General features: G+C 40.7%; 1 protein-coding gene across 1 annotated transcript in view; it reads right to left on the reverse strand.

Moving 5' to 3' along the window:
• Positions 1-26,378, reverse strand: part of SPAG16 (sperm associated antigen 16) — a 776,986-nt gene that overhangs the window by 200,371 nt on the left and 550,237 nt on the right. The window contains exon 15 of the mRNA XM_075829642.1: positions 20,109-20,235. Coding sequence (XP_075685757.1) covers positions 20,109-20,235 — 127 coding nt within the window. The remainder of the gene's footprint in view (positions 1-20,108; positions 20,236-26,378) is intronic.

The raw sequence follows: 26,378 nt of genomic DNA on the forward strand, positions 1-26,378 counted from the left end.
AAAATGTTATACATTTCTGTATATCCAGGTGTATTCTAAAGACAATTTTTTTCCCCTATAATATATACTGTATACACTGATCAGCCATAACATTAAAACCACTGATAAGTGAAGGGAATAATAATAATGATTATCTCATTACAATGGCAGCTGTCAAGTAGTGGGATATGTTAGGCAGTAAGTGAACAGTCTTTTTAAGTTGATGTGTTGGTAGCAGGAAAAATGGGCAAGCGTAAGTATAGGAGTGACTTTGACAAGGGCAAATAGTGACGGACAACTGGGTCAGAGCAAATCCAAAATAACAGGTCTGGGGTGTTCCAAGTATGCACTGATGAGTAACTACTAAAAGTGGTCAATGGAAGGACAACCGGTGAAACTGCCCTACTGGCAGTGACTTTTTTGTGATCTGCCACACTGCAAAAAATTGTTAAGGAATGGTTTAAGGAACATGACAAAGAGTTGAACATTTTGACTTAACCTCTAATTTCCCAAGATCTCGATCTGATCGAGCATCTTTGGGATGTGTTGTAACATCAAGTCTAATCCATCGAGTCCATTTATAGACTTAAAGGAACAGTGTCATCACAATTTTTTTTTTAATATGTTAAAGATGTTAGTGCTTTATTAAAAACGTTTGCATTAATTTGTGTGTTTGTGTGTTACTTTTTCTTATTTTTACACTTTTTCTTCCCTATGGGGGCTGCCATTTTTTTTTCCATTTCTGTATGTGTCGATTAACGACACATACAGACATAGAATACGGCAGCCACAGTCCCATAGGGACTGCGAACGGGTCCCGTCCCATCCACTTCTGTGTACGCCATCTGTGTGGGAACTGCGCATGCGCCGCTCCCACACAGTCCAATTTGAAATGCGCGCCGTCCGGCGCCATTTTCCTGTGGACCGGAAGTCGCGGCCGGGCAGTAAGATTACTACTTCTGGTCGCGGCTTCCGGACTTGTGCACTTGGACCAGCGGCAGCAGACGGAGCGGACGGGCCGGAGGGAGCCGCGGCGGCAGGAGCAGGTAAGAGATTTCTATGTATGTTCGTGTTTGTGTGTGTTTACTACTGTATGTAAACCTTCTACACTGTGTGTTAGCTCAAAAAATGGCGACACACAGTGTAGGAGGTTAGACCATTCAAACCCCTAGTTTATCCCGGCACTAGCCAGGATAAAGGAGGGGGGGATTCTCAGAGCTCACTAGAGCGAGTGCTTTTTTCCCAATTTTGCAGCAAAAAGCAATGTGGTTGCTTTACCACATGCAATGCTGCAATTTTGGGAATAGCTCCATCTAGTGACCAGCAATGGGAAATATTATAAATTAGAATCTAATTTATAATATTTCCTGACTCGTGAAAAAAATAGAAAAAATTTGAACAATGTTTAATCACCTACACACTAAATGTTTAATTAAAAAAAAAAAAAACATGTTTTGCTGGCAACACATTCCCTTTAAAGGAGCTATTGCTAATGTCAGATATCACAGGACACCTTTAGAGGTCTTGTAAAGTCCATGACTCGAGGGGTCAAGGCTATTTTGGCGGCATGAGGGGGACCTACACAGTATTAGTTAGGTGGTACTAATGATATGGCTGAATGGTATATATATATATATATATATATACATATACACACACACCTTCCTATACTGTATATAAGGTGGTGCTAAACAAAGAGGGATTAGCAGCGTTTTCCGTGGTAATTATAATTTTTTTCAAATATCTACATACACAGCGTTCTGGTTTGTGGGATTACATGCACAGGTTGCAGAATTTTATGCAGAATCAAAACCACAGATAATCATAGGTAATTCCATAGGTAAAATCTGCAGTTATTATTGCGTTTGTTCATACAGATTTTACATTCGGTGCGGAATATATGCTGCACAATTTGGTGCATTTTTCCTAAACTTTTCATAAAAGTAAGATAAATTTACATGTTGAGGATTTTAAAATCAACAATTTATGTGCGGAAAAATTCCTCAACATCTACATGACATTACTTGAATTCACATTTACTTTGCTGGTACTGTATTACGCTGTAGATTTGCCGCAGGAAAATTAGACCTGGTAAATCAGCACATAATTCGCTTTGTCTGCATGTTTCTGTAGTTTTTAAGGTTAGTGTTTTTTTGTTTTGTTTTTTCTTAACATTTATAGTTAGGTCCAGAATTTTTGGGGATAGTGACACAATTTTCATCATTCAGCCTTTGTACACGACCACAATGGATTTGCAACAAAGCACTCAAGATATGATTGAAGTGTAGACTTTCATCTTTAATTCAAGGGGTATTAACAGTTTAGAAATTCCACCCACTTTTTATTTATCCCCTCCTTGTTCACATGTAAGGAGGCGACAATGGTACTATAAAGTTATCACAAAGCTTATAATAAAACAGTGCTCAACGACAAAAAATGGGCAGAGATATCCAATGCATTGACGGAAGTGCTTAGATAGTTCTTAGTCGCTAAAAAGTAGATACCTAGAAATACTTAAAGTACACAAACATATCAAACATATCAACCATGAAACACTGTCCCTAAGCTTTAAACGTATTGATGGCCTTCATCTGATAATTAAATCTAGTGGTGAACAGGGGCGTCGCTAGCATCGGGCCTTCAGGGCCAAGCCCCGGATCTTTGGCCTGGTGCCCTGGTTCCCCGGCGACTACCACATTCGGGTCACAGCAGTCACAAATGCGAACAGGTTGCAGCTGTCGAAATTGCGACCTGGCCGCGGCCGCCCGCACCGCATCTGTAAAAGTTACTATAGTAACTGGGGCCTATGTAATAATATAAAATGATAGTAACGACACATAGCCATCTTACTTCTCGAGCGCAGCGGAAGTCCTGACGTCTTTTCGCGTCATGACGTCACAACGCTGTGCGCCGTAGTTGACGTCGCAACGCCAGATGGTGTTGGGACATCCACTGCACCCGGAGCCAAAGAGGAGGCAAGTGTAACGTTACGGTAGCTGGGGTCCTGTATCTAAGCTTACCTTGTCGTAAACTTAGATACAGGGTCTAATAGACCATGTCACACATGAACCCTGTATCTAAGCCTACCACATGGTATTCTTAGATACATGGCCCATGTCTGATCCTGTATGATGGGCCCTGTATCTAAACTTACCATGTAGTAGGCTTAGATACAGGGCCCCAGCAGACAGTAATCTTATACAGTATAAGATTACGGTCTGCTGGGGCCCTGTGTCTAAGCCTACCTTGTGGTAGGTTTAGATACACGGTCTAACAGACAGTATCACACATGGGCCCTGTATCTAAGCCTACCACATATGTGTTACTAATGTTTTGGTTTTTTTGTGCTTGTGTTTTTTTACAGGTTCGGTCGTTGGACTACGTCGGATTCGAGGACTACTTCGATGACAGCTTTTTTTTATTTCCATTAAAATGGTTAATGAGGGTTGTGTGCGGGGTGTTATATTTAAAAAAATATTTTATCTATGTCTTTGTATTTTCTTTTAAAGAGGCTCTGTCACCAGATTTTGCAACCCCTATCTGCTATTGCAGCAGATAGGCGCTGCAATGTAGATTACAGTGACGTTTTTATTTTTAAAAAACGAGCATTTTTGGCCAAGTTATGACCATTTTTGTAGTTATGCAAATGAGGCTTGCAAAAGTCCAAGTGGGTGTGTTTAAAAGTAAAAGTCCAAGTGGGCGTGTATTATGTGCGTACATCGGGGCGTTTTTAATACTTTTACTAGCTGGGCGCTCTGACGAGAAGTATCATCCACTTCTGTTCAGAACGCCCAGCTTCTGGCAGTGCAGATCTGTGACGTCACTCACAGGTCCTGCATCGTGTCAGACACATCGGCAACAGAGGCTTCAGTTGATTCTGCAGCAGCATCGGCGTTAGCAGGTAAGTCGATGTAGCTACTTACCTGCAAACGCTGATGCTGCTGCAGAATCAACTGTAGCCTCTGGTGCCGATATGTCCTCGCTCGTCTGACACGATGCAGAACCTGTGAGTGACGTCACAGCGTGATCAGGCAGAAGCTGGGCGTTCTGAAGAGAAGTGGATGATACTTCTCATCAGAACGCCCAGCTAGTAAAAGTATTAAAAACGCCCCGATGTGCGCACATAATACACGCCCACTTGGACTTTTACTTTTAAACACACCCACTTGGACTTTTGCAAGCCTCCTTTGCATAACTACAAAAATGGTCATAACTTGGCCAAAAATGCTCGTTTTTTAAAAATAAAAACGTTACTGTAATCTACATTGCAGCGCCTATCTGCTGCAATAGCAGATAGGGGTTGCAAAATCTGGTGACAGAGCCTCTTTAAACTTTATTACTACCTCCTTAGTAATGGCCGCTGGCTTATAGACAACGTCCATTACTAAGGCGGGGCTTAGGATTAGCCGCTGCAGAGGCTAACACTAACCACCATTATTAACACTACCTCCCGCCACCAGGGGTACTGGGAAGAGACGGGTACAAACCAGTACCTGACCATCTGTACCGACGGCCGGCCACTGGGGCGGCCGCAGGCTGGTAACATTAGGCTGGGAAAGGCTCTTCCCACCCTGGTAATGCTAGGCTGCTGCTCTATGTTGTATCTGGCTGGTTATGAAAAATGGGGGCCCACGTCATTTCATTTTATTTTTTTATTTTTTTTCAATAAATAATTGGGAAAAACGACATGCCCCCCCTTTCTATTTTTCCTAACCAGCCAGTTACAACACAGCAGCAGCAGCCTAGAAAAACCAGGGTGGCAAGGGCCACAGTTTCTGGCCTTTCCCAGCCCAATAATACCAACCTGCAGCCGCCCCAGTACCCGTTCATCACTACAGATGGTCGGGTACTGGATCGTACCCGGCAACCCTGCTGGCGGTGGGTACCACGGTAATAATGGGGGTTAGTGTTAGCCTCTGCATCAGCTAGCACTAAGCCCCGCCTGAGTAATGGACACTGTCAATCGGCCAGCAGCTATTAATAAGGCAGTAGTAATAAAGTTTAAAAAAATACAAGGCCATAAAAAAAAATATTTTATTGAAATAAAAAACCCCCAAAACACAACCCTCATTAACCATTTTAATGAAAGAATAAAAAAATCGGTCATCGAAGTAGCCCTCGAAGACACTAGAAATGCCCCTGGTGGTGAATAATTAGAGTTAACGCTAAACTATAGTAAGAAGATTCTAGGTATATGGACGCTGTAACATAATAGAATAAGTCAGAGCTACAGTTGTCACTCTTGCACACTGGTCCAACTCATCAAGTCTCCAGTCAGACAAAGGAATGTTACAGGTCCCACAATTGTCACTAATGGCCAGTAGTGATAAGATGAATTCAGGTAAGAAACATTTATGTGTTTGTTGTAAATATAGGAGAATGAGATAAGTGAGACAGAACGCTTCATCAGTAATAAAAATATCTAAAATTAGCCATTTTAATAAATATTTTTCTTTAACATAAATGGAAACAGCATAGAGCATTGATAAAGGCCCAATAGTTTAACTTATTAGGGGTGTTTATAAATGCCCGATTAAAAATGCATTCGCATGTAAATATATACACATGTGCATGGTTTTCCTTCGGGTTTTCCAGTGTCCTCCCACACTGAAAAAACTAATTGATAGGTTAATTTGCTACCACTGAAATTGGGACTAGTGTGTGTTTCCGATAGGAAAATTAGATTGTGAGGGGCAGAGAATGATGTGAGTGATGACAATTTATATACAGCGCTATGCAGAGGTGTAGCTAGGTTCACCAGCACCCGGGGCAAAGATTCAGTGTACCCACCTCCCAACCTCTTTGCCGACATCTGCTTCCCCCTCGCCATGTTTGTTTTCTCTACCAATCAATGAGTTGTCTTTTTTTTTTTTATGTAACTCGAGCATAAAGCCATTTGTACATTTTACAAGCAATATAGTTCTATATACAACACCAAAACCAAGCTCACTACATATATATACAGCACTAGAACCAAGCTCATTACATATATAAAGCACCAGCACTGTCACGAAGCGGGTTAGTGGACCCACTAGGCCGTACCGCCGTAGCGGGGAGGCAGCTGGCCAAACAACAGGAAACCCCAGTAATACAATGTCCCGCACAAGGGTACCTGGATAGTCCAGATAGTAGCCGCAACTGTGGCACTGATGGAGATGGGTGTAGCAGATAACGCCAAACGTGGCAGATGACACAGGTGCCGCAGGTTGCGCCAGACGTGGCGGATTCCTCCGTATGTGGGAGATGACACAGGACGTGGCAGATTCCTCCGGATGTGGCAGACGACACAGGACGTTCCACGACTCGACACTATAGGCACAGCACGGGATACAGGAACAGGTAACAAGGCACGGGTAACAACTGGAACGGGAAACACTCAGGGACCATTTGCAAGACAGACTGGGAAAACTAACAACGCTCAGGCAAGGATCAGAAGGCCTGGGGCCTTCTTATAGACCAGGCACGAGCGTGCGCGCGCACCCTACGGGACACAGCAGACCGGAGCAGAAGTGAGCGCTGGCGTCTCCTAGGAAGGAGATGGGGACCAGCGCTCACGGATCCATGGCTGCCGGCGTTGGGAGGTGAGTAAACCCAATGGCCCGTGGCCATGGACGCTACAAGAACAAAGTTTACTACAAATATACAGCACCAGAGCCAAGCTCAATGCATATATACAGCATCACAACAAAGATCAGTACATATATGCAGTGCCAAAACCAAGTTCAATACATACATACAGTACCAGAACCAAGCTCAGTACATATATACAGTGCCAAAACCAAGATCAGTACATATATACAGCACCAGAACAAAGCTCAGTACATAAATACAGCACCAGAACAAAGCTCAGTACATAAATACAGCACCAGAACAAATACAGCTCAATTTAGTGCAACCCCTGCCGTATAGGTTTGCACTAAATTCTATACAGCTCCCAGCATGACCCAAACAATGGTAAGGATATGCTGGGAGATGCTGTTTCACAAAAAAATATCATACCACCATCATTTCGCTGCAGATCATACAGTAACTACAGTGCTGATTAGAAGCAGAATAAACATTTACATTAAGTGACTCGCAGGTGACAATCTCAGATTCTAGTTGTTATTTTTCTCTTTTCTTCTCCATCCGGTCCAGACCTCTGGGACAACTTCTCCTGGCCACAGCCCATTTCTGAAGTTTTCAACTCAGATGTCTTCAGCTTCTCACTTTCAAACATCTCTGCACCTATAAACAAAGATAAAGTTCTCATGGTGCTACACACTGTGCCCCTAAATATAATAGCACCATACACTGTACCTCTAATTATAATAGCACCATACACTGTCCCTGATTATAATAGCACCATACACTGTTTCCCTGATTATAATAGCGCCATAGACTGTGTCCCCCACACACACTGTGCCCTCTGTAGATAGTGCACCTATAGAGCCCCCTGTAGATAATGCCCTACATAGAACCCCTGTAAATAGTAACCCTCATAGAGCCCCTGTAGATAGTGTCCCACATATAGCCACCCCTGTACATAGTGAACACATATAGCCACCCCTGTAGATAGTGCCCTACATATAGCCCCCCTGTATATACTGCCCCACATATAGCCCCCTCTGAAAGCAGTGTCCCATATGTAGCCCCTCTGTAGATAGTGCCCCACATATAGCCCCCCTGTAGATAGTGCTCCACATATAGCCCACCCCTGTATATAGTGTCCAACATATAGCCAAACCCCTGTAGATAGTGCCCTACATATATATCTCCGCCTATAAATAGTGCTCCACATATAGCCCACCCCTGTATATAGTGCCTCACATATAGCTCCCCCTATAGTGCTCCACATATAGCCTACCCCTGTATATAGCCCCCCTGTAGATATAACCCACCCGTGTATATAGTGTCCAACATATAGCCCACCCCTGTAGATAGTGCCCTGCATATATCTCCCCCTATAAATAATGCTCCACATATAGCCCACCCCTGTATGTAGTGCCTCACATATAGCTCCCCCTATAGTGCTCCACATATAGCCCACTCCTGTACATAGTGCCTCACATATAGCTCCCCTTATAGTGCTCCACATATAGCCCTCCCTGTATATAGCCCCTGCCTGTAGATAGAGCTGACCCAGGTAGATAGAGCCCCCCTTGTAGATAATATTACTCAAATTTTTATTAGGATAAAAAAAAAATCTTTACATACTCACCTTAATCCCGTTCCCGCACCGTCCGGTGGCAATGCAGACCTGCTCTATTCTGAGCAGGTATGCTGGGGTTGAACGAAGCAAGCAGCACGATGATGTCATCACGCCGCTTGGGTCGTTTAAAGGCGCTGATTGGCAGGGCACTATGACTTTCCCTGTCAATCAGCGCCTTTCAACAACGCAAAGAAGTAATCGCGCCGACGTACCCAGCCATTCATCGCCTATAGTGCAGGAGGGGGTGGCGACGGCTGGTTTCAGTGGCGCTGTCGCCCCCTCAGAGAGACAGCAGGCCGCCGTCATGGATGGTGCGGCCCTGGCGCCCCCCACCTGAAGACAATCAACGTTTACCCTGCTGATTGCATACACAAAATTGGGAAAAAAATATATACTAAGGGTATGTTCACATGCTGTGTTTTCAGGCGTATTTCGAGGCGTAAACGCCCTGAAATATGCCTGAAGAGACGGTAGCTGAACGCCTACAAACATCTGCCAATTGAATTCAATGGGAAAAACAGCATCTCACTTCTTGAGCCCTTTTTGGACCTGTTTTTCATTGTGCCAATAGAAAAACAGCTCCAAAAACGTCTAGAAAAATGCCTCAAAAAAAACGTTTTCAGCTCCAAAAACGGCTGAAAATCCAGGCTGTTTTCAGAGAAAAAGCATGAGAAAGGTCCTGCTGGACTGAAACGTTTGCATGGGTGAATAAAGTTGCTATCCTATTTGGAAGTGATACCTCTCTGTCTGTCGTTTTTGTTTGCTGTGCCCTCAGTCTTCAATGTTTTGAATGCTTTTTCTTTTTGTTTTACTATATTCAGTAATTCCCTATTCATCCATATTGGTCTCCTTTTATTCCTAGACATTTTGTTACCAATGGGTATAAACTTACTACACGATTCATGTAATATATCTTTAAAAGCTCCCCATTTAGGATGAGTATCCCTATTTACCATTACATGGTACCAGTCAACAAGACTAAGTCTTTCCCTCAGTTGAATTTTGATTTCCTAAAATTCCTGTTTTTTGTTGCTCCCCTTCGTATTGTTTTATTGAAAATTATATTAAAACTTACCATATTGTGGTCACTATTGCCCAAGTGATCCCAGACCTCCACATCTGATATTGTGTCTGGTCTATTAGATAAGATCAAATCCAGCACATTATCTCCTCTGGTTGGTTTATTAACCAACTGAGTGAAATAATTGTCTTGAATAATGTATAAAAACTTCCTGCTTTTAGCACATCCAGCAGCCTCTATGTCCCAATTAATGTCAGGTTAGTTAGAATTCCCCATAATAAGGACCCCATTATTATTTTCTGCTTTTTCTATTTGTTGCAGCATTTCCGCCTGTTTCGCTATGTTCGGCGGCTTATAACAAACTCCAATCAGTAGTTTACCGTTATTAACCGTTCCATGAATATTTACACATAAAGACTCCACACAGTCACAGTCACCCCCAATGTCTTCATTCTGGACTGGTCTTAGGCTGGATTTTACAAACTGACAAACCCCTCAACCTTTTTTTTAATCTTTTCTATCCCTTCTGAATACGTTGTAGCCCTCCACATTTGTTACCCAGTCATGGCTCTCATCCAGCCAGGTTTCTGTTATGCCCACTACATCATAATCCAGGTCAGCCATTAGAATCTCCAACTCGTCCATTTTACTTGCAAGACTTCCTGCATTCGCCAGCATACATTTGATCTTACCGACACCTTTAATATTCTTAGGTCCGTATTTATTCCTAGTCACCTCCCTACTCGGCTTGCTAACCCCAGCCCCTACTAAATCCCCATTATCCCGTTCTGTATCCCACTCCCTATGTACTCTATCTAACTCTGCTTGTGTATCCCCATCCACCCTCCCCCAGATCCTAGTTTAAAAGCTCCTCCAGCCGTCTAACCATTCTTTCCCCAGCACAGCTGCACCCTCCCCACTTAGATGCCGCCCGTCCCTACCATGAAGCCTGTAGCCGACAGGCAAGTCAGCCCAGTTCTCCATGAACCCAAACCCTACCTTCCTGCACCAATTTCTAAGCCACTTATTTAACTCCCTAATCTCCCGCTGACTTTCTAGTGACACCACCTTGGAGGTCCTGGACTTTAGCTTCTCTCCTAGTTCCCTAAAATCATTTTTAAGGACCTTGCATCTCCCACTGACTTTGTCATTGGTACCGAAGTCCGGGTCTTCCTCAGCCCCACTTAGCAATCTGTCTATTCGATCCGCAATATGCCGAACCCGAGCACCTGGCAGACAACACACTGTTGGGCATTCACGGTCGCAGCGACAGATAACCCTATCTGCCTTCTTCCAAAAACAGCTGTCCACGGGTTATGTGTGATACTGCAGCTTAATCCCATTCACTTCAATCGAACTGTGCCTCAATATCAGACAGGACCTGTAAACAGGAGTAGCACTGTTTCTGGGATTTTTATAATCCCTTTAACTGGTCTATGAGTCATATCTGCATCCAGGTCTTGTGCTTTGTTTTAAAAACAATTTACAATCAATGGGCCCATAACTTGTAGAAAAAAAGGGTTTCCCATAACAACAAGTCACTGATGTCATGAAATGTCAATATTTGATCTATTTGTTAATGAGAAAAAAAAAATTTCATTATAAAAGTAGTAATAAATGACTATATGGTGTATTATAGCCATTAATGACGATAAAAAAAAAAGACAACATTTCTTAGAAGGCGTTTGAGCAAGAACAATAGGTATGAGATTAGTGAAGAACAGTTTAAAGATCTTATTAGAACTGCAGGTCAAAATAAAATATATATTCAGATATCATACAGCTGGAATAAACCCTTAACATGAATTAAATGGCAATAAACGCTAATCCCATTTGATGGACCTCTCTCTACACACATTTTTCTTGGCATAGCACCAGACTTATTTAATAGATAATTCTAAGCTGAATGGCCCTTTACATTAATGTGAGGAGCATAATGCCCAGTGCTGGTGGAGTCACTATGATGAAAGGAGAAATGGGATGTTGCAGATTAACACAGATGTTCTCAACGTATATTATATTTATTATTTATAATGTGACATCTTCAAACTAAGGTTGTAATCTATTAAAAAACTAAATAAAAAAGCTTGCTTGATAGATATTCAACATCCTTTTTTCCCCCACTGGAATCCCCCCTTTATCCACCTTGGGACCCCTAATGGTCAGTAGAACGAAGGGCCAGCTGAACTTTCAAGTGAATGGGGCTGAGTTGCAGTCCACAGTTGTGTCAGGTCATGCAGCCCCTTCATTCTGCAGATCAGATACTTTGATCGATACCATCAATGTAAAATATAAACCAACACAAACACTTGCTAAAATAACATTTAGGCTGGGACCAAATTACAGCTCCCAGAGCTTTAAAGCTAAAAAGTTAACCATGATGCCACTAATCTAAAAGAAATATGCCAATCTGAAAATTTGGAGCAAGAGCACCATGGAAATTATTGTCACTTTAATTGCCAAATCACTACTTGAACTTACCACATTATAATGTCTGTTTCATAAACTGAGAATAAACAGAATACCATAGGTCGATGCCACACATGTATGGTCTATAGTGACAAAGATTTGAAATATATGGAAGACAATGATTGGCATAATTGATGAAAAGCGGACTTAAGGGGTTCATGCCCATTAGTGACGGGGGGCACACAGACTCAAACAAGGGTCGGCATTGTATTGTGATCTGGGTCGTGCCTCTGAGCCCCTCAGTATTCTCCCCTAGAATAAATGATTCTAGAGGAGATTATGGTCAGTGAGGCAGCAATGTAATGAAAAATGCATGGATTTGTAAAAGGGAGACAAACAGTGGACAGCACCAGACGGTTTTTAAATATTATCTCGGAGGTTGAGATCCGGCAGATGCCTTCTCTGCTCCTTACCCTGAATACAGAGAAGGCATTCGACCGTGTTCATTGGGGGTTTCTAAGGGAGGTATTGGGGAAGTTTGGGATCCAGAGCTCTTTTTTATCTGCCATTATGGCCCAGTATACTTTTCCTCTGCTCTGGTGTATAGAACAGGTGTGTTATCAAGTCCCTTTTTTATAACTAATGGTATAAGACAGGGATGCCCTTTGTCACCCATGATATTTACTCTGGTGATGGAGCCCTTTGCTACGGCGGTAAAAATATCGCCTCATATTAGAAGAGTTTCCATAGGTTATACTGAACATCGTATAGGTCTCTTTGCAGATGACATTATACTGTGTTTATCCTTCCCTGGTGATACCTTTCCTCATATACTCTGACTCATCCAGGAATTTGGGGAGATTAGTTACTATAAAATTAATACATCAAAATCTTTAATTTTAAATATGGGTATTCCCAAACATACACAGTTGCAATTACAAAAAGAATTTCCTTTTAAATGGGTTGAAGGAGTAATTCCTTATTTAGGTATTTCTCTTACTTATCCTTGTGGTAAGTTGATATCGATTAACTATAACACTCTACTGCAGGCTTTGAACAAGGACATTATATCTTACTCCAGATTCCCTTTATCCTGGATGGGCCGTATTGCAGCCTCTAAAATGCTACTTCTACCAAAAGTGTTGTATTACTTTCGAAATCTCCCAATCCCAATTCCCAAATCTATTCTGAGACGTATTCAAATGGTGTTCACAAGATTTATTTGGAATGGTAAAAAGGCAATGGTTGCAGCAAAAATACTGCATCTGTCGGTAGCTACAGGAGGTTTGGGATATCCGAATATCGTTGCTTATTATAATGCGGCTATTCTGGACCAATTAAAACATTGGTGGTTATATGATAAAAATAAGCGCTGGGTGGAGTTGGAAGCACATATATTACATAGTTCAGACTTAAAGGATGTGTTGGGATCTGTGAGGATGGGGGAACGCATATTGGGTAAACTATCTCCTACAATTAAAGCGTCTATTCAGATTTGGAAGGGTGTGTCTAATAATGCCTCTATTCATCCTCTCAGACGTAGTATGGTTTCCTTAGCTATGGTGCAACGCTGTATACCTAATTCAAATTTTTCTGATTGGATCACTAAAGGTATTGTGTCATTGGAAGTATTATATGATAACAATTTGTTATTACCCTATTCTACAATCTCTTCCAAATATGATCTAAGCCCTAGAGATTTTTATAAATACTTTCAGTTGAGGCATTTCCTTTCCACTGTTAAATTCACAGCTAATGGCCCTACCTCTAATTATGAAAAATATTTTTATAGCCCTAAACTAAAAACTAAAGGAATATCTAAAGCTTATGAGGCAATTCACCAGCATGAATCTTCTCTGCTTACCCTTAATTTTATACAAAAATGGGAATCGGAATTGGGATGTATATATAATGATGAGCAGTGGGAGGCGGCGTTCCGAATTTGTTCCAAGTCATGTTTCTGTGTAAATCATTTGGAAGCTTCTCGAAAATTGCTCTACAGATGGTATATGACTCCATACCGCCTATCTAAACTGTTTCCTACTGTGTCTTATAGCTGTTGGCGATGCAATGCATCTATTGGCTCTTTATTACATGTCTGGTGGAGCTGTGATGTCATTGTTCCCTTCTGGGCAGAGATACAACAAATGCTAACCAGCATAATCGGTTTCCCAGTTCCTTGGGGACCGGAAGTAGCGCTGCTTTCTTTGAAACTAGAGGATATAGGCATTGAGAATAGCACAGTTGTGGTTCATGTACTAACTGTAGTGAGAACAAGTATTGCTCAGAGATGGAAGAGTGCCTCTATTCCGACCAAAGCAGAAATTCTGCGCAAAGTTCAGTATAATTGTATTATGGAACATTTAATTTTTACGAGACTACATAAGACACAGGAATTTGCTTACAAGTGGTCTAAATGGCTTGTTTTTAGTGGTTTACAGCTCCCCTTATAGAAAGGACTTATAGAAGTTTACTAGGGTTCAAATGTACATTTTAAAAATCCTAGAGCAGGGATTCTATGTTTGTTTTATATTTGTTTTATTTATTTACTTATCCTTTTTTTTTTTTTCAACATTGGATAGGTATAAAATAGCTAAATTATATTTATGGAGCTTCAACTTATTGTTTATGTGAATTTAATATTTTGGTTACATTATTAATTACTGATACTATGGTTATCTCATTTGCTATCCAGTATGTTTCTAATGCATGTATGTGATCTCATAAATCTGTAAATGTCAATATTTTCAATGTTAATGTCTTGTTTATTGTTGTATAACCTTGAAAACTCTCACTAAAAAAAATAATTTTCGAAAAATGCATGGATTTGCTTCTAAGGGTATTTTCACACGGCAGCGTCCGATACGGCTGAAATTACGGAGCTGTTTTCAGGAGAAAACAGCTCCTGAATTTCAGATGTAATGGCATGTGCAGGTGTTTTTCGCTGCGTCCATTACGGACGTAATTGGAGATGTTTTTCCATGGTGTCAATGGAAAACGGCTCCAATTACGTCTCAAGAAGTGACAGGCACTTCTTTGACGCGGGCGTTTTTTTTACGTGCCGTCTTTTGACAGCGGCGCGTAAAAAAAATGACTGCCGGCACAGTACATCGTAAAACCCATTCAAATGAATGGGCAGATGTGTGCCGACCGCTTTGGAGCTGTATTTTCGGATGTAATTCGGGGCTAAAACGCCCGAATTACGTCCGTAAATAGGGTGTGTGAACCCAGCCTTATAAGCTATGAGAAAAAAATTCTGTGTGCTTCTGTATGATCATACAAAGGTACAGCAGGGGGCCCATAGGATATTATGGGCTGTGCACTCAGGATCTATACAATGCAGATCCTTGTATATGCTTCTGTACAGGAGCCGTATAATACTAAAATCATATGGTATTTGGTAAAAACCTGAGAGATATTTTGTAAATCTAAAAAATGAGTGTCAGACAAAATGTATGATGCATCTGGTGTCAGGAATAACCTGCTGTACTATGCCATTCAAATCCAGATCTGGATCCAATAATATTGTGCTGAAATATGGTTCAACATCTGTTGATCATAAAGCCAAATATAAGATCTTGTTCGGGTATAAATAATAGAGATGGTGCCACAAGCGCAAATGAACAAATAGAATTTCAAAGTAGTGGCCCAATAGAAAGCCTCTGACCAGACACTGCAGGAATAACTGGTCAAACAGACATTACCATTTGTTTGTATGGTCCCTCCAATAGGAATAGCTAAGAAACACCATAAGGGTAAGTTCACACAGGGCGGATACGCGTAAAAGCACAGTGTATCCGCCCTGGTCCCCACAGGGAATACTGGCAGAAAACCGCACCAAATTGTGGCGCAGTTTTTCGTCCGGAATTGCCGATGCAGAAAACTGCACGTAAAAACCAAAAAAAAATCTATACTTACTTGTAGCCATGGTGACGCATCCCTCTAACATCCTGCAGCCCGGCCTCCTGGGATGACATTTCATCCCTTGTGACCGCTGCAGCCTGTGATTGGCTGCAGCAGTCACATGGGATGATACAACATCCCTGGAGGCCGGGCTGGACGCAGGAGCACAGAGTTCTGGGTAAGTATAATATTTTTTTTTTCAGAGCTGTGATTTTTATGTCGGAATCGCACCTTTTTCGGCACAAAAATGGCAACATCTGCTATTTGTTGCGGGTTTTACCTTCCCTTTGAATTCAATGGTGAAAACCTGCAACAAATAAGCAGCAATTCCGCAGCAATAATTGATATGCTGCGTATTAAAAAAGCGCACCGCGGGTCAATTTATGAACAGTTTTCTGGCTGATTTTTTACGCAGCGTGTGGGTGAGATTTGTTCAAATCTCATCCACTCTGCTGCTACTGTATCGTGCTACGGATTTTCCGCAATGAAATACATTGCGGAAAATCCGCATTATTTACGCTACATGTGAACCAGGCTTAAAGGAGACATCAGTATGGTCTGATCACTGAGCTACTTGCTCTTTTATTCTTTTAAATTCTTGTTCCATTCTATTATGGTGAATGAATATGAGTCAATTGGCGCTAAAGGTATTTTTCAGGCTATTTTAATGTAATTGTGCATAAAGGTGCCAACAGAAAATTGAAAAGATATTTATCACTTTTAATCTGAGAAGGTTGATTTCATAAATGGGGTAATCCTTTAATAGAAGCTGCAGTTAAATTGATGTGTATTTTTCGTTTAGCGTCCACAGCAAACATTGCATTACTGGCTCTGGATGTGATGCTTTCCAGTGAGCCCTTGAGATAAGTGCTTGCAATGTTTATCTGAAATTAAATTTAAAACAAATATTCAAATGTAATTTAATTCACAGCTTATTCAGGGGGAAAATAGGACAAAGTGAAAAATCGGATATGAGAGTCACTCAAGAGCTATTCCAAGGATGTCAATAAAACTGCATGTATTCATGCAGCATATGATTCGAAATTATATTGCTATGTGTATAAGGGCTTATTCAGACGAACGTAAATGTCGTCCGTGTGACAGACCTTTTTTATGGCCATCAAACGGACGCATGTATTTCAATGGGGTTGTTCACATGGCTGTTGTTTTAACGGACCGTGTGAAGGGCCCGTGAAACACTGATAATGCTAGTGAAAAGTGTGTCCCAAAATGTTTATTATTTTAAAAGTATAGCTTTTTTCTAAATATGTAAATTAGGCTTTATTAGACAAGTGGGAGGTAACAGCAGCGATTCTCCTGAGGTGGAGCCTCCTCACAGCCTCTGACGCTGTCCAATCAGCATGAAGCTGCTTCATACAGTGTGAGAGACTGAGGCTGGCGGGAAGGGGGATCGCTTCAAACAGTCATATCTCAGGCTGTGGACCACCTAGAACAGTGGTGCTAATGTCATATGAAAGATTAGATTCTAACCTCAGGTTCTACCTGTTAAACAACCTGAGATATCACGAGTTGAAAACACAGTCGGGAATCGAAGCTGTATACTATATGATCACGCTGTGTTGCTGGGCTGGGAAGAAGATAACTGTATATTGTTGATTGGACAGCATCATACAGAAAACATTACACCGGAGTGAAAAGAAAGAGTTACCTCCTATTTGTCCGCCTATTAGAGCCACATCAGCATATTTTAAAACAAATCACACTGTAGTTATCAGCAGCAAAGCGCCTATTAGATTAGTTAGGAGATAGGGAATTTATAAACTAGTGACAGAGTCTCTTTAAGATATACAAGCCTTCTAGACAGCAAGTTACAAAATAAATTGTGTTTTTATGTCACCAAAATAAACAGATTGTGTTTTTTTATAAAAAGTTATAGAATGTTAGCATCCAATATGTCATTAGGCTGCATACAAAGCAGTTATTGTCTGATTGATAGACAGTGAAATATCAGGCTTGTTTGACATGTGATAATAATAGAGGAAAAACTATTTACAACATGTTTTATGCACTGGGTTTTTATAGCATTGTTTGTTCTTTACCTGCATTAGGCTTACACACTTGAAGCCAGCAGCAAGCTAGGGACATTAGGAACGTGATATTAATCAGAACTATGCAATGATGGAACTGAAACCAAGTGCATTAACAACCAGAGGCAATAAACAAGAGCATGAAAAATATTCTGGCGTTCAGTTACACCACAAGTATACAAGGTTCAGACACTGATTTATAACGAAATGTTCACAATTTTTAGGCAGCTGACTTAAGAATCCATTTTCATGATTCTAAAGAGCCTCAAGAGTCTTTTATATTCCCAGTATCTGGTTGCAAACCACTGGGTCAAATTTTACAACCTTCTCAGCCGGAATTTGTGACATGAAGCCAAGTTTTTCCATCTGAAATACTCTGAGCATGAAGGGAAATCATATTTTTCAGCTAGCGCATCTCTCTTTATTCGTGTTTGGTTATGTGGTGTTTAAAGGCTAGTTTGTTAGTGGACAGCAGCAGGTTCAACAGATTTCTAAAATAAAAACAATAATACAATTGATTTGCAGTGCTCTGGGACTGTGTGACTAAAGTTTATTAAAGAGAGCAAAGACTGTGCTTAAAGTGAATGTCCATCCTTGAACACAATTATGTTTTTCACGTCCAAAAAATCTGCTAACCCTGACACAGTCACAGCGTTCAAGAAATGTTCTGAGCTTATAAAAAAATACAGAAAAGTACCTATATGTGTCTGAATGCTAGCCAAATGGAGCCGCCAGAGCTCAGAAGCAGTAATTTTTCATTTTCATTATCTTGCCCAGCTTTGTACAGCACCTCTGTTTTGATGCTGCCAGGGCTTGCTTTGGGCAGGATTACCATGTAAAGGACTGCAGTTCCCATGATTTCTCTCACTTCTTACAGGCATTGCCTATATTAACAGCTGCCTGCATGCCCCTCTGTTACAAGACGGAAGTTAATGCTGTATTTACGGTCTTCACACAACACAGATCTGCTACACAGCTCTTCTGTTCCGCTCGTTCACTCTGCACTATCTGCTGCCCAGCATAAGAAACTTACCCCTTCCAAATACAAGTAGCAGTGGAGATAAGTGGCATGTCATATGTGACCTCCCTCACTACAGGGAAGGGCAAGAGGGGAGATAATCATGTGTTTAGTGTATGGGACATCACACAAGCTGGAGATAAACACCAAGAGTATGGTCATGTGACTGTATGTGAGACTGTCTTACAGAGACATTTGAGCTACAGACAGTACATTAGTATGTGACTAATCTTACTGTAGTTAAACCATTGGCGCACACATTTTAAAGATTGGAAAACCCCTTTAAGTGATACAATTATGTCTGGCTACAGCCACCACTAGGGGGAGCTTTGGAGCTCACTGCATATGATTAAACCATTGAACTCAATAATAAAAAAGTATAAAGTAAGATCCTCAGCTTACCATCTCAGCTTACATTTTTCTTTGTGTCTTTGCAATAATTTGGAGCCCTTTTTTTGGGGAAAAGGAGCTCTTAGCACTACTAAAATATATTGTGAAATGAATCAGAAAAGACCGTTGGACCTAAAACAACATAGTTTAGAAAGAATCTGTCACTGACGTGCAAACTGCAAAAATTGTGCAGCGTGCATCTCCGTGAGCTCCTGCACCCTTAAGAACACAGACCTGGGTTCGGAGCTTTATGGTTAAGACATATTTGTGCCATCTTTGCATATGACAGCACCACTGTAAAGATGCAGTCACATTTACTACTACACAAGCAATCTGTAAGACTAGCGCTGAATTTGCTTGCGTGCAAGCAAGCAAAGTGACAAATATGATATAAATAACATTACATCGTCCTAGATACAGTACGTGTCCGTGAAATACCCGATAGCAAAAACGTTAAAAAAAACAAAACGGTCTTCGGGCTTAACAAATTACCTAATAACGTTTGTGCATATTGAATGATACACAGTAGATGATTTAATTCGTTTGATCATTTACCTAATTGATAGGGGAGTCCAACAGCGCAAATAACCTCTGGTTTTGCAACAAAAAAAAAATGCACCCCTCTCCACTACCACTTTTGCCCCTTTCATTAACACACCCTTCCCTCTTCCCTTCCACTCAACTAGTAATATTTTATGTATTTGAGGTTTTCTATAATAATGATATTATATAGAACCATTTTTTTTAACCTCTGTGCTAATTATTGCGTTTTACTATATCCTTGTTGAGCTCTCAAGAACAAATTTTGAGAATAAGGAAACTTTAGTTTATGTGTTATTCCGTGATATAAGACAATCTTTTTGTTATGACTTAAATATTAAATGAAAAACTAGTAAACTTTACACTACAAGCAGTGGAAAAATAAAATCCATCAGATAATACTGCAAATTAGAATGGTTGTCTATAGTGCATTCATTTGTTTGACCTGTATATGAAACCTTGGCTCCAGTCATCAGCTTTGTTTTATGCCGATGCATTCTCTGTACTTTTATTAAATACTTACACATCATACATTGAGGATTTGAGGCTCCATCTGACATAATTTCTAATTATATTACATTTCACAGAAACCAAAGTATTTGTATTTACCTGATGGATCAAATGCCACCTGATTTCCAGGGTGAGGTCCTGCATCAACTGATAAAACCGCTGATCCCTTCCGCACATCCCAAAGCTTCAAAATACCATAAGAATCACAAGATGCTATAGTGTCTCCCTAACAAAAGAAAAAATATATTGTTACGAACCACAGATTTGAGGAAACTACTGAAAGAGATAATGTAGAAGCCTGAGAACAGGCGGCAGCTGTCACATTTGTATTTTTATAGGTGTAATTCTACATTTTGGTTAATGAGTCATAAACTTAACTTTATATGGAAAATAAATTGAACATATTAATCTCTGTCACATAAGTGATCTAATAGAGCAGTTTTCAAGGAAAATGTCTGTGACCACCAATTGAATGATGCACAACACAAATAGGAAATTGGGACATGCTTTTAGGAAGGTGCTCACAAAAGCTTAGACTGGTATTTTTATGATATGATGTCACTTTTCAGTATAAAAATCAATAAGGCCTCATGCACATTGATATATTACGGCTCTGTACAAGTTCCTGGGTTTCATAGAGCCATTACACGGCACCCAAAGAAGTCTACGGGCCCATATTGTATGTCAGTATGCCCATTCCATATTTTTATTTCGGATACAAATGAAAAAAATTGTTACCTGTTCCATTAGATGCCATATTATAACAATATTCTTACTTAGAAGCATTGCTCCATATGGAGCGGAACATGGAGTGCCTTTGGCTCTGTAGTATGGAACTGTAGGGATTCCATGTGCCGAACAGGCTCAATAAAGTGTGCATGAGCCCTATAGTCCCTGATTGGTCAGCGTCATACACTCCTCTTCAACACGCCCAGTTGTCTATTAAGAAACTAATTAGCATAAATCTAAAATTGCTCATAACTTGCTAAAAAATGATTGTTTTTCTAAATAAAAACCACTGCTGTTATCTACATTACAGCGCCAATCAGATATAGTAGGAGATAGGGCAGGTATAATCTGGTGACAAAGCCTCTTTAAGAATAAGAGGAGAATGTATTACCGTGTTTCCCCGAAAGTAAGACAGTGTCTTACTTTCTTTTTATCCCCAAAAGCCCCACTATGTCTTACTTTGAGGAGTGTTCAACAGGGACAAGAGAAACAGGAGGCTCTGAAGGTAATTAACCTTTCTTCCCATACTCTGTCATCCTCCCAAATTAATGTGTTGCAAAGGGGCCTGTCTTTCTCTCCCACGGGCAAATTTGATCTTTTTACTACTATTAAAGACTTGGCTCTTTTTTCTAGAAAATTACTTTGTAAAAAGCACTTCGGTAGAAGGGATCATAGTGTACCCATGTGCTCCCCGGTAGAGCAACAGGCATTTGATGCCCTTCTTTCACTGCTAGAAGAACAGGAGGTTAAAACTGACCCCAGACTCCCCATGCATCTGTGCCGCCGTTCTCAATATTTCCCCCCTCTTGCGCTGTGCCCTTCAGTGGACATTTTTTTCAAATTGGTTAAAAAAGATCTTGAAACCATCTCTGACTTTGATACACCTCGTAATCTTAATTATAAGGAAAGGCAAGCTATTCTTGAGCTCAGAAAACTCAGAGATGTGATTATTAAACCAGTTGACAAGGGGGGGAATGTTGTATTATGGCCGGCACAGATGTATGAATGTGAGGCTTTTCGCCAACTTAACATGAGTCATTGCTATCGCAGGCTCCCATCGGACCCAACGCTAGCTTTCAAAGGAGAACTCGATAGCCTATTACAAAGGGGCGTTGATGCTAACATTATCCATTCCAAATTGAGGGAGGGCCTGTCTGTGGATTTTCCTATTAAGCCCACGTTCTATTTATTGCCTAAAGTGCATAAAAATGTCACCTGCCCCCCTGGTCGTCCGATAGTATCGGGGATTGGCGGCTTGTGTGAAAATATCTGCAGATTTGTGGATTTTTATCTGCAGAAATGTCTGGAGACCTTACCGTCATACATTAGGGATACCACAGATATGTTACAACGACTCGATGGGTTGCACCTTGAGCATGATATGCTTTTGGTTACGTGTGACGTGGAGTCCTTGTATACATCTATATGCCACGACCACGGGATCCGAGCATCTAGATATTTCTTACAGATGACTAATCATGACCCGGATCTTGTAGAGTTTATTCTATGTCTCCTTGACTTCGCACTAACACATAATTTCTTTGTATTCAAGGATCGCCTCTTCCTACAGCTCCAAGGGACAGCAATGGGGGCCACCTGTGCACCTTCATATGCCAACTTGTTCCTGGGGCTGTGGGAGAGAGACACTGTGCTGCAGACTCCGGGTCATGATTCAGTGCTCCTGTGGTCGAGGTATATAGATGATATTCTATTCATCTGGCAGGGCTCCACGTCTAACTTGGAATCGTTTCTTGGTTCCCTAAATAGGAATGATATTAATATCAAACTCACGTGGCAGTATAGTCAAACTCGTGTTGACTTCCTGGATATTTGTATCTGTAGAGATGACAGCGGTTTTATTTCTACCGATATTTTTAGGAAAAAAACCTCCACTAATGCCCTCCTCCGTGCTACATCTGCCCACTATCCGAAGGTTACAACATCCATTCCTGTGGGCCAGTTTTTGAGGGCAAAGCGCATCTGCTCTAATGATAGCAACTTTGAGCGTCAAGCATTGGATTTGACGGCAAGATTTCAGAGTCGTGGGTACAGTCAGAGGGTCATTAAGAGAGGCTATCTCAGAGCTAAAAACTCGACTCGTGATGAACTCCTGGTAAGTAAGCCCAAGAAACATAAAATGGATCAGAGTGTCAGATTTATTACTACGTTTAATCCCCATTGGATTGAGATCCGTGATATCCTGCAGAAGCACTGGCGGGTACTCCTCACTGATCGTGATTTAGCAGGGGTTTTACCCAATTACCCCTCCATTACTTGGAGGCGTTCTAAAAATTTGAAGGACCTTTTGACAGCTAGTCATTACATTCCTAGCGCCCCCCCTAATCCATTTGGGAGTAAGGGTCCCCCCTGGGGGTCATATAATTGCGGCAAATGTTCCGCTTGCAGATATGTTCCACGTACCTCCAACTTCTACAGCTCTGATAGAGGGAAGGAATACAAAATCGTCTACAACATCACGTGCAGTACAGTAGCTGTGGTGTATTTTGCCACTTGTCCTTGTGGTCTTATCTATATAGGTATGACCACTAGGCAACTGAAGGTGAGGGTACTGGAACATGTCTGCAAAATTAAGTCGGCCTCAAATGTCTTGGATGTGGATAAACTCCAGCCTGTCGCACGACACTTCCGTGAATTTCACTCTAGCAATCCTAGGGGTTTTGAGGTGCGTGGCATTGATAGGGTCTCCTTGGGCTGCAGAGGTGGTGATGTACGTTTGGCTTTGCTAAAGAAAGAAATGAAGTGGATCACGCTATTAAACACTATAGCCCCACTTGGTTTAAATGAAGCCACTAGTTTCAGGCCTTTTTTGTAAACTTTTTAACCATGCGTGAATTTTATTTTGTCTAGGGTTTCTTTCTTGTTTTTTATTCTATTTTTCTGTTACAGTTTATCCCTTTTAGCGAACGGGCATAGTGAATGGGTCCTCTCATTGGTGAAGATTTCGCTTGGCTACAGTTGAAAATTTGGAGTATAGAAGACACACATATATATATATAATTCTGTACGATATATATATATTTTTTGATCTGTGTATATGTTTTTATATTTTTGTATTATTACTATTATATTTTTGGTTAAAAAGTATTGGAGTTCTGTATGTATATACTTATATTATACTGCACAGCATTGTGTCTCGAGTATACTTACTGTCATGATATTTGTATGGTTGGGTATACTTGTGGTAGTTACGATTCATTAGTATTATATACTGTGCTCTTTATATTATCTCTATGTATTTATTTCTTCACATCTCTGCAGAATATTTGTTTATGTTATTTTATTTATATACATATATATCTACTTATACACACTTCATATATTATACCTTATATTGCATATATGTATCTTTATTTCTTCTGTCAATTATATCCATTTATATTATTTATTTTTTACTTTTTATTTATTTTTTATTTATTTTTATTTTGTGCACTGCACTTTATCTTCATTGCCTTGTTTTTAGCAATGTCTTCATCTTTATATAGTTAATCATTTATTACTCTAATCACTAGAATTTCTGGCGTATACATTTTCACTTTCCACTTTTTTATTTTTATTATTCATATTTATTTGTACTATTTATCACTATATATAACTTTATTTTATTATTTATTCTTTATTTGCACTTTTCACTTATCACTATTAATCTATTTTTGCTTTCTATTCTTCATCGGTTGCATGTATTTTTTTAATATATGTATTTTTATCGTCATTTATATAAACTGCCGTTAATGCACTTTTGTATATATTCATTCCAACTGTATACACATATTGTTAGCTGGCCCCTTCGCTATAGCAACTTCCTTTCCTTGCTATCGTGGGTTGTCTCTCCTGCGGTGTCTGGACAGACGCTCGGCCGCGCACCCTTGGCGGGGCAGGTATCCGGGAGTGCCGCTCAGCGTCTAGGGTTGCCATGGTGGTGTTTACATCACGTGGCACCTGTCACATGACGCGCGGCGCGTCCCGTGATGCGTGCGCCGCCCTGTGGGCGTGTGGAGCGCCGATTTTCACTCACCGCAGGTGAGCCTAACTCTGTCTCTTTACTATTTAAACCCCTAGATTTTTATTGTATCTAGCCTCCTGACGAAGCCGGTCACAGGGCGAAACGCGCGTCGAGGCGTTTATTCACCCATCCACTCCATCGATCCTCCACGCTCCTCATCATGTCTCTGGGTATGTGCACAGGTTTTTTCAGCCCTTTGTAGCCTCCACAATATTGAGGCGTTTATTCACCCATCCACTCCATCGATCCTCCACGCTCCTCATCATGTCTCTGGGTATGTGCACAGGTTTTTTCAGCCCTTTGTAGCCTCCACAATATTATGCTATTTCAGCCAGTCATATTTTTCTTGGCTATTTGAGCCTTTATACTGTTTGCATATGTTTTCTAGTAAAAACCTTTTACGTACTACTGATTATATTGTATAGACTGTGCACGTATTATTACATGCACCATATATTGTGCAGGCTACGCATACTGACATACTTTACACGCTGTTCATCTAGCTGATTACATGGCACTATGTATGGGACTTACCTCCCCATACCCCCGGGTTTACTAATTACTTACTTATAATTGAGCGTGTGTTAGGTCTCTAGTGGACGGTTGATTCTGTTGGTTCTGGTCTTTTTCACCTGACCCTGTTGTATATGTCTCCGTGTTCATTGTATCAGATCTCTTTTCCCATTATTTGTCATTGTTATTATATTTAATAAAGATTTTTTGTACTTTTATCTTTTGAGTACATTACTTGCTTTAGGGTTGTGTCCCATTTTTGGTTCGTTTTTAGGTCTATACATTTAAAGGGACCCCAGTACACGCCATTATTGGTGTGAGGTTGTTGCTTAGGTTGTTTTACTTTCGGGGTATGTCTTATATTGGAAAAAAATTGTCGAATTTTTTGTTTTAACCATAAAATTAACATTTATTAACAACCTGAACAGTATTGTATTCACCACAAAACAGTTTTATAAAAGGAAGTGCCAAGAATGTCTTGTTACAACATTGCATAACATGTAAAACAATGAAAAATGGTAAGAACGAACAGTGGAATACTGGAAGATAAAACAGATTTATTCCATGACAACCATGTCATCATCCTCAGGAATATCATCATAAACATCCACACTCTTAGGTTCCTGTGGATTTTCTTGGGACTCTCGGGATGACATTTCTTGCCGAATCATTGGCCCATATTTCTCATGGGTAGCAACGGCACTGTCCTGAAATGAGCAGGCTTTGTCCAGGTAGCCAGCCCGCAGTGCATTTGCAACGCAGGTGTTAGTGATCTTATTCCAAGAATTCTTCACCCAGTTAACAATCTCTGGCAGTCTGGGCTTCACAAAGTTCCCACGTACATTTCTCTCCATTCGGTTTTCAATGTAGTCATTGATTTCCACACGCAGATAGTCCTTGAACGGCTTGTTAATGGCGATATCGAGAGTCTGAAGATAAGCCGTCATCCCTGCAGGAATCATGGTTTGGTTGATTCTCCGCTCATGAAGGAAGTTTTTCATGGTTTTGGCGCGGTGTGTGCTGGCTGCATCCCAGATCAGCATCCCTCTTTTGTTCCCGCGCATTACAAGCGGCAGCATTAAATCAAGCCACTTTCTTATAACATC

Source organism: Rhinoderma darwinii, chromosome 6 (genome assembly GCF_050947455.1).
Source record: "Rhinoderma darwinii isolate aRhiDar2 chromosome 6, aRhiDar2.hap1, whole genome shotgun sequence".
Lineage (NCBI taxonomy): Eukaryota > Metazoa > Chordata > Amphibia > Anura > Rhinodermatidae > Rhinoderma > Rhinoderma darwinii.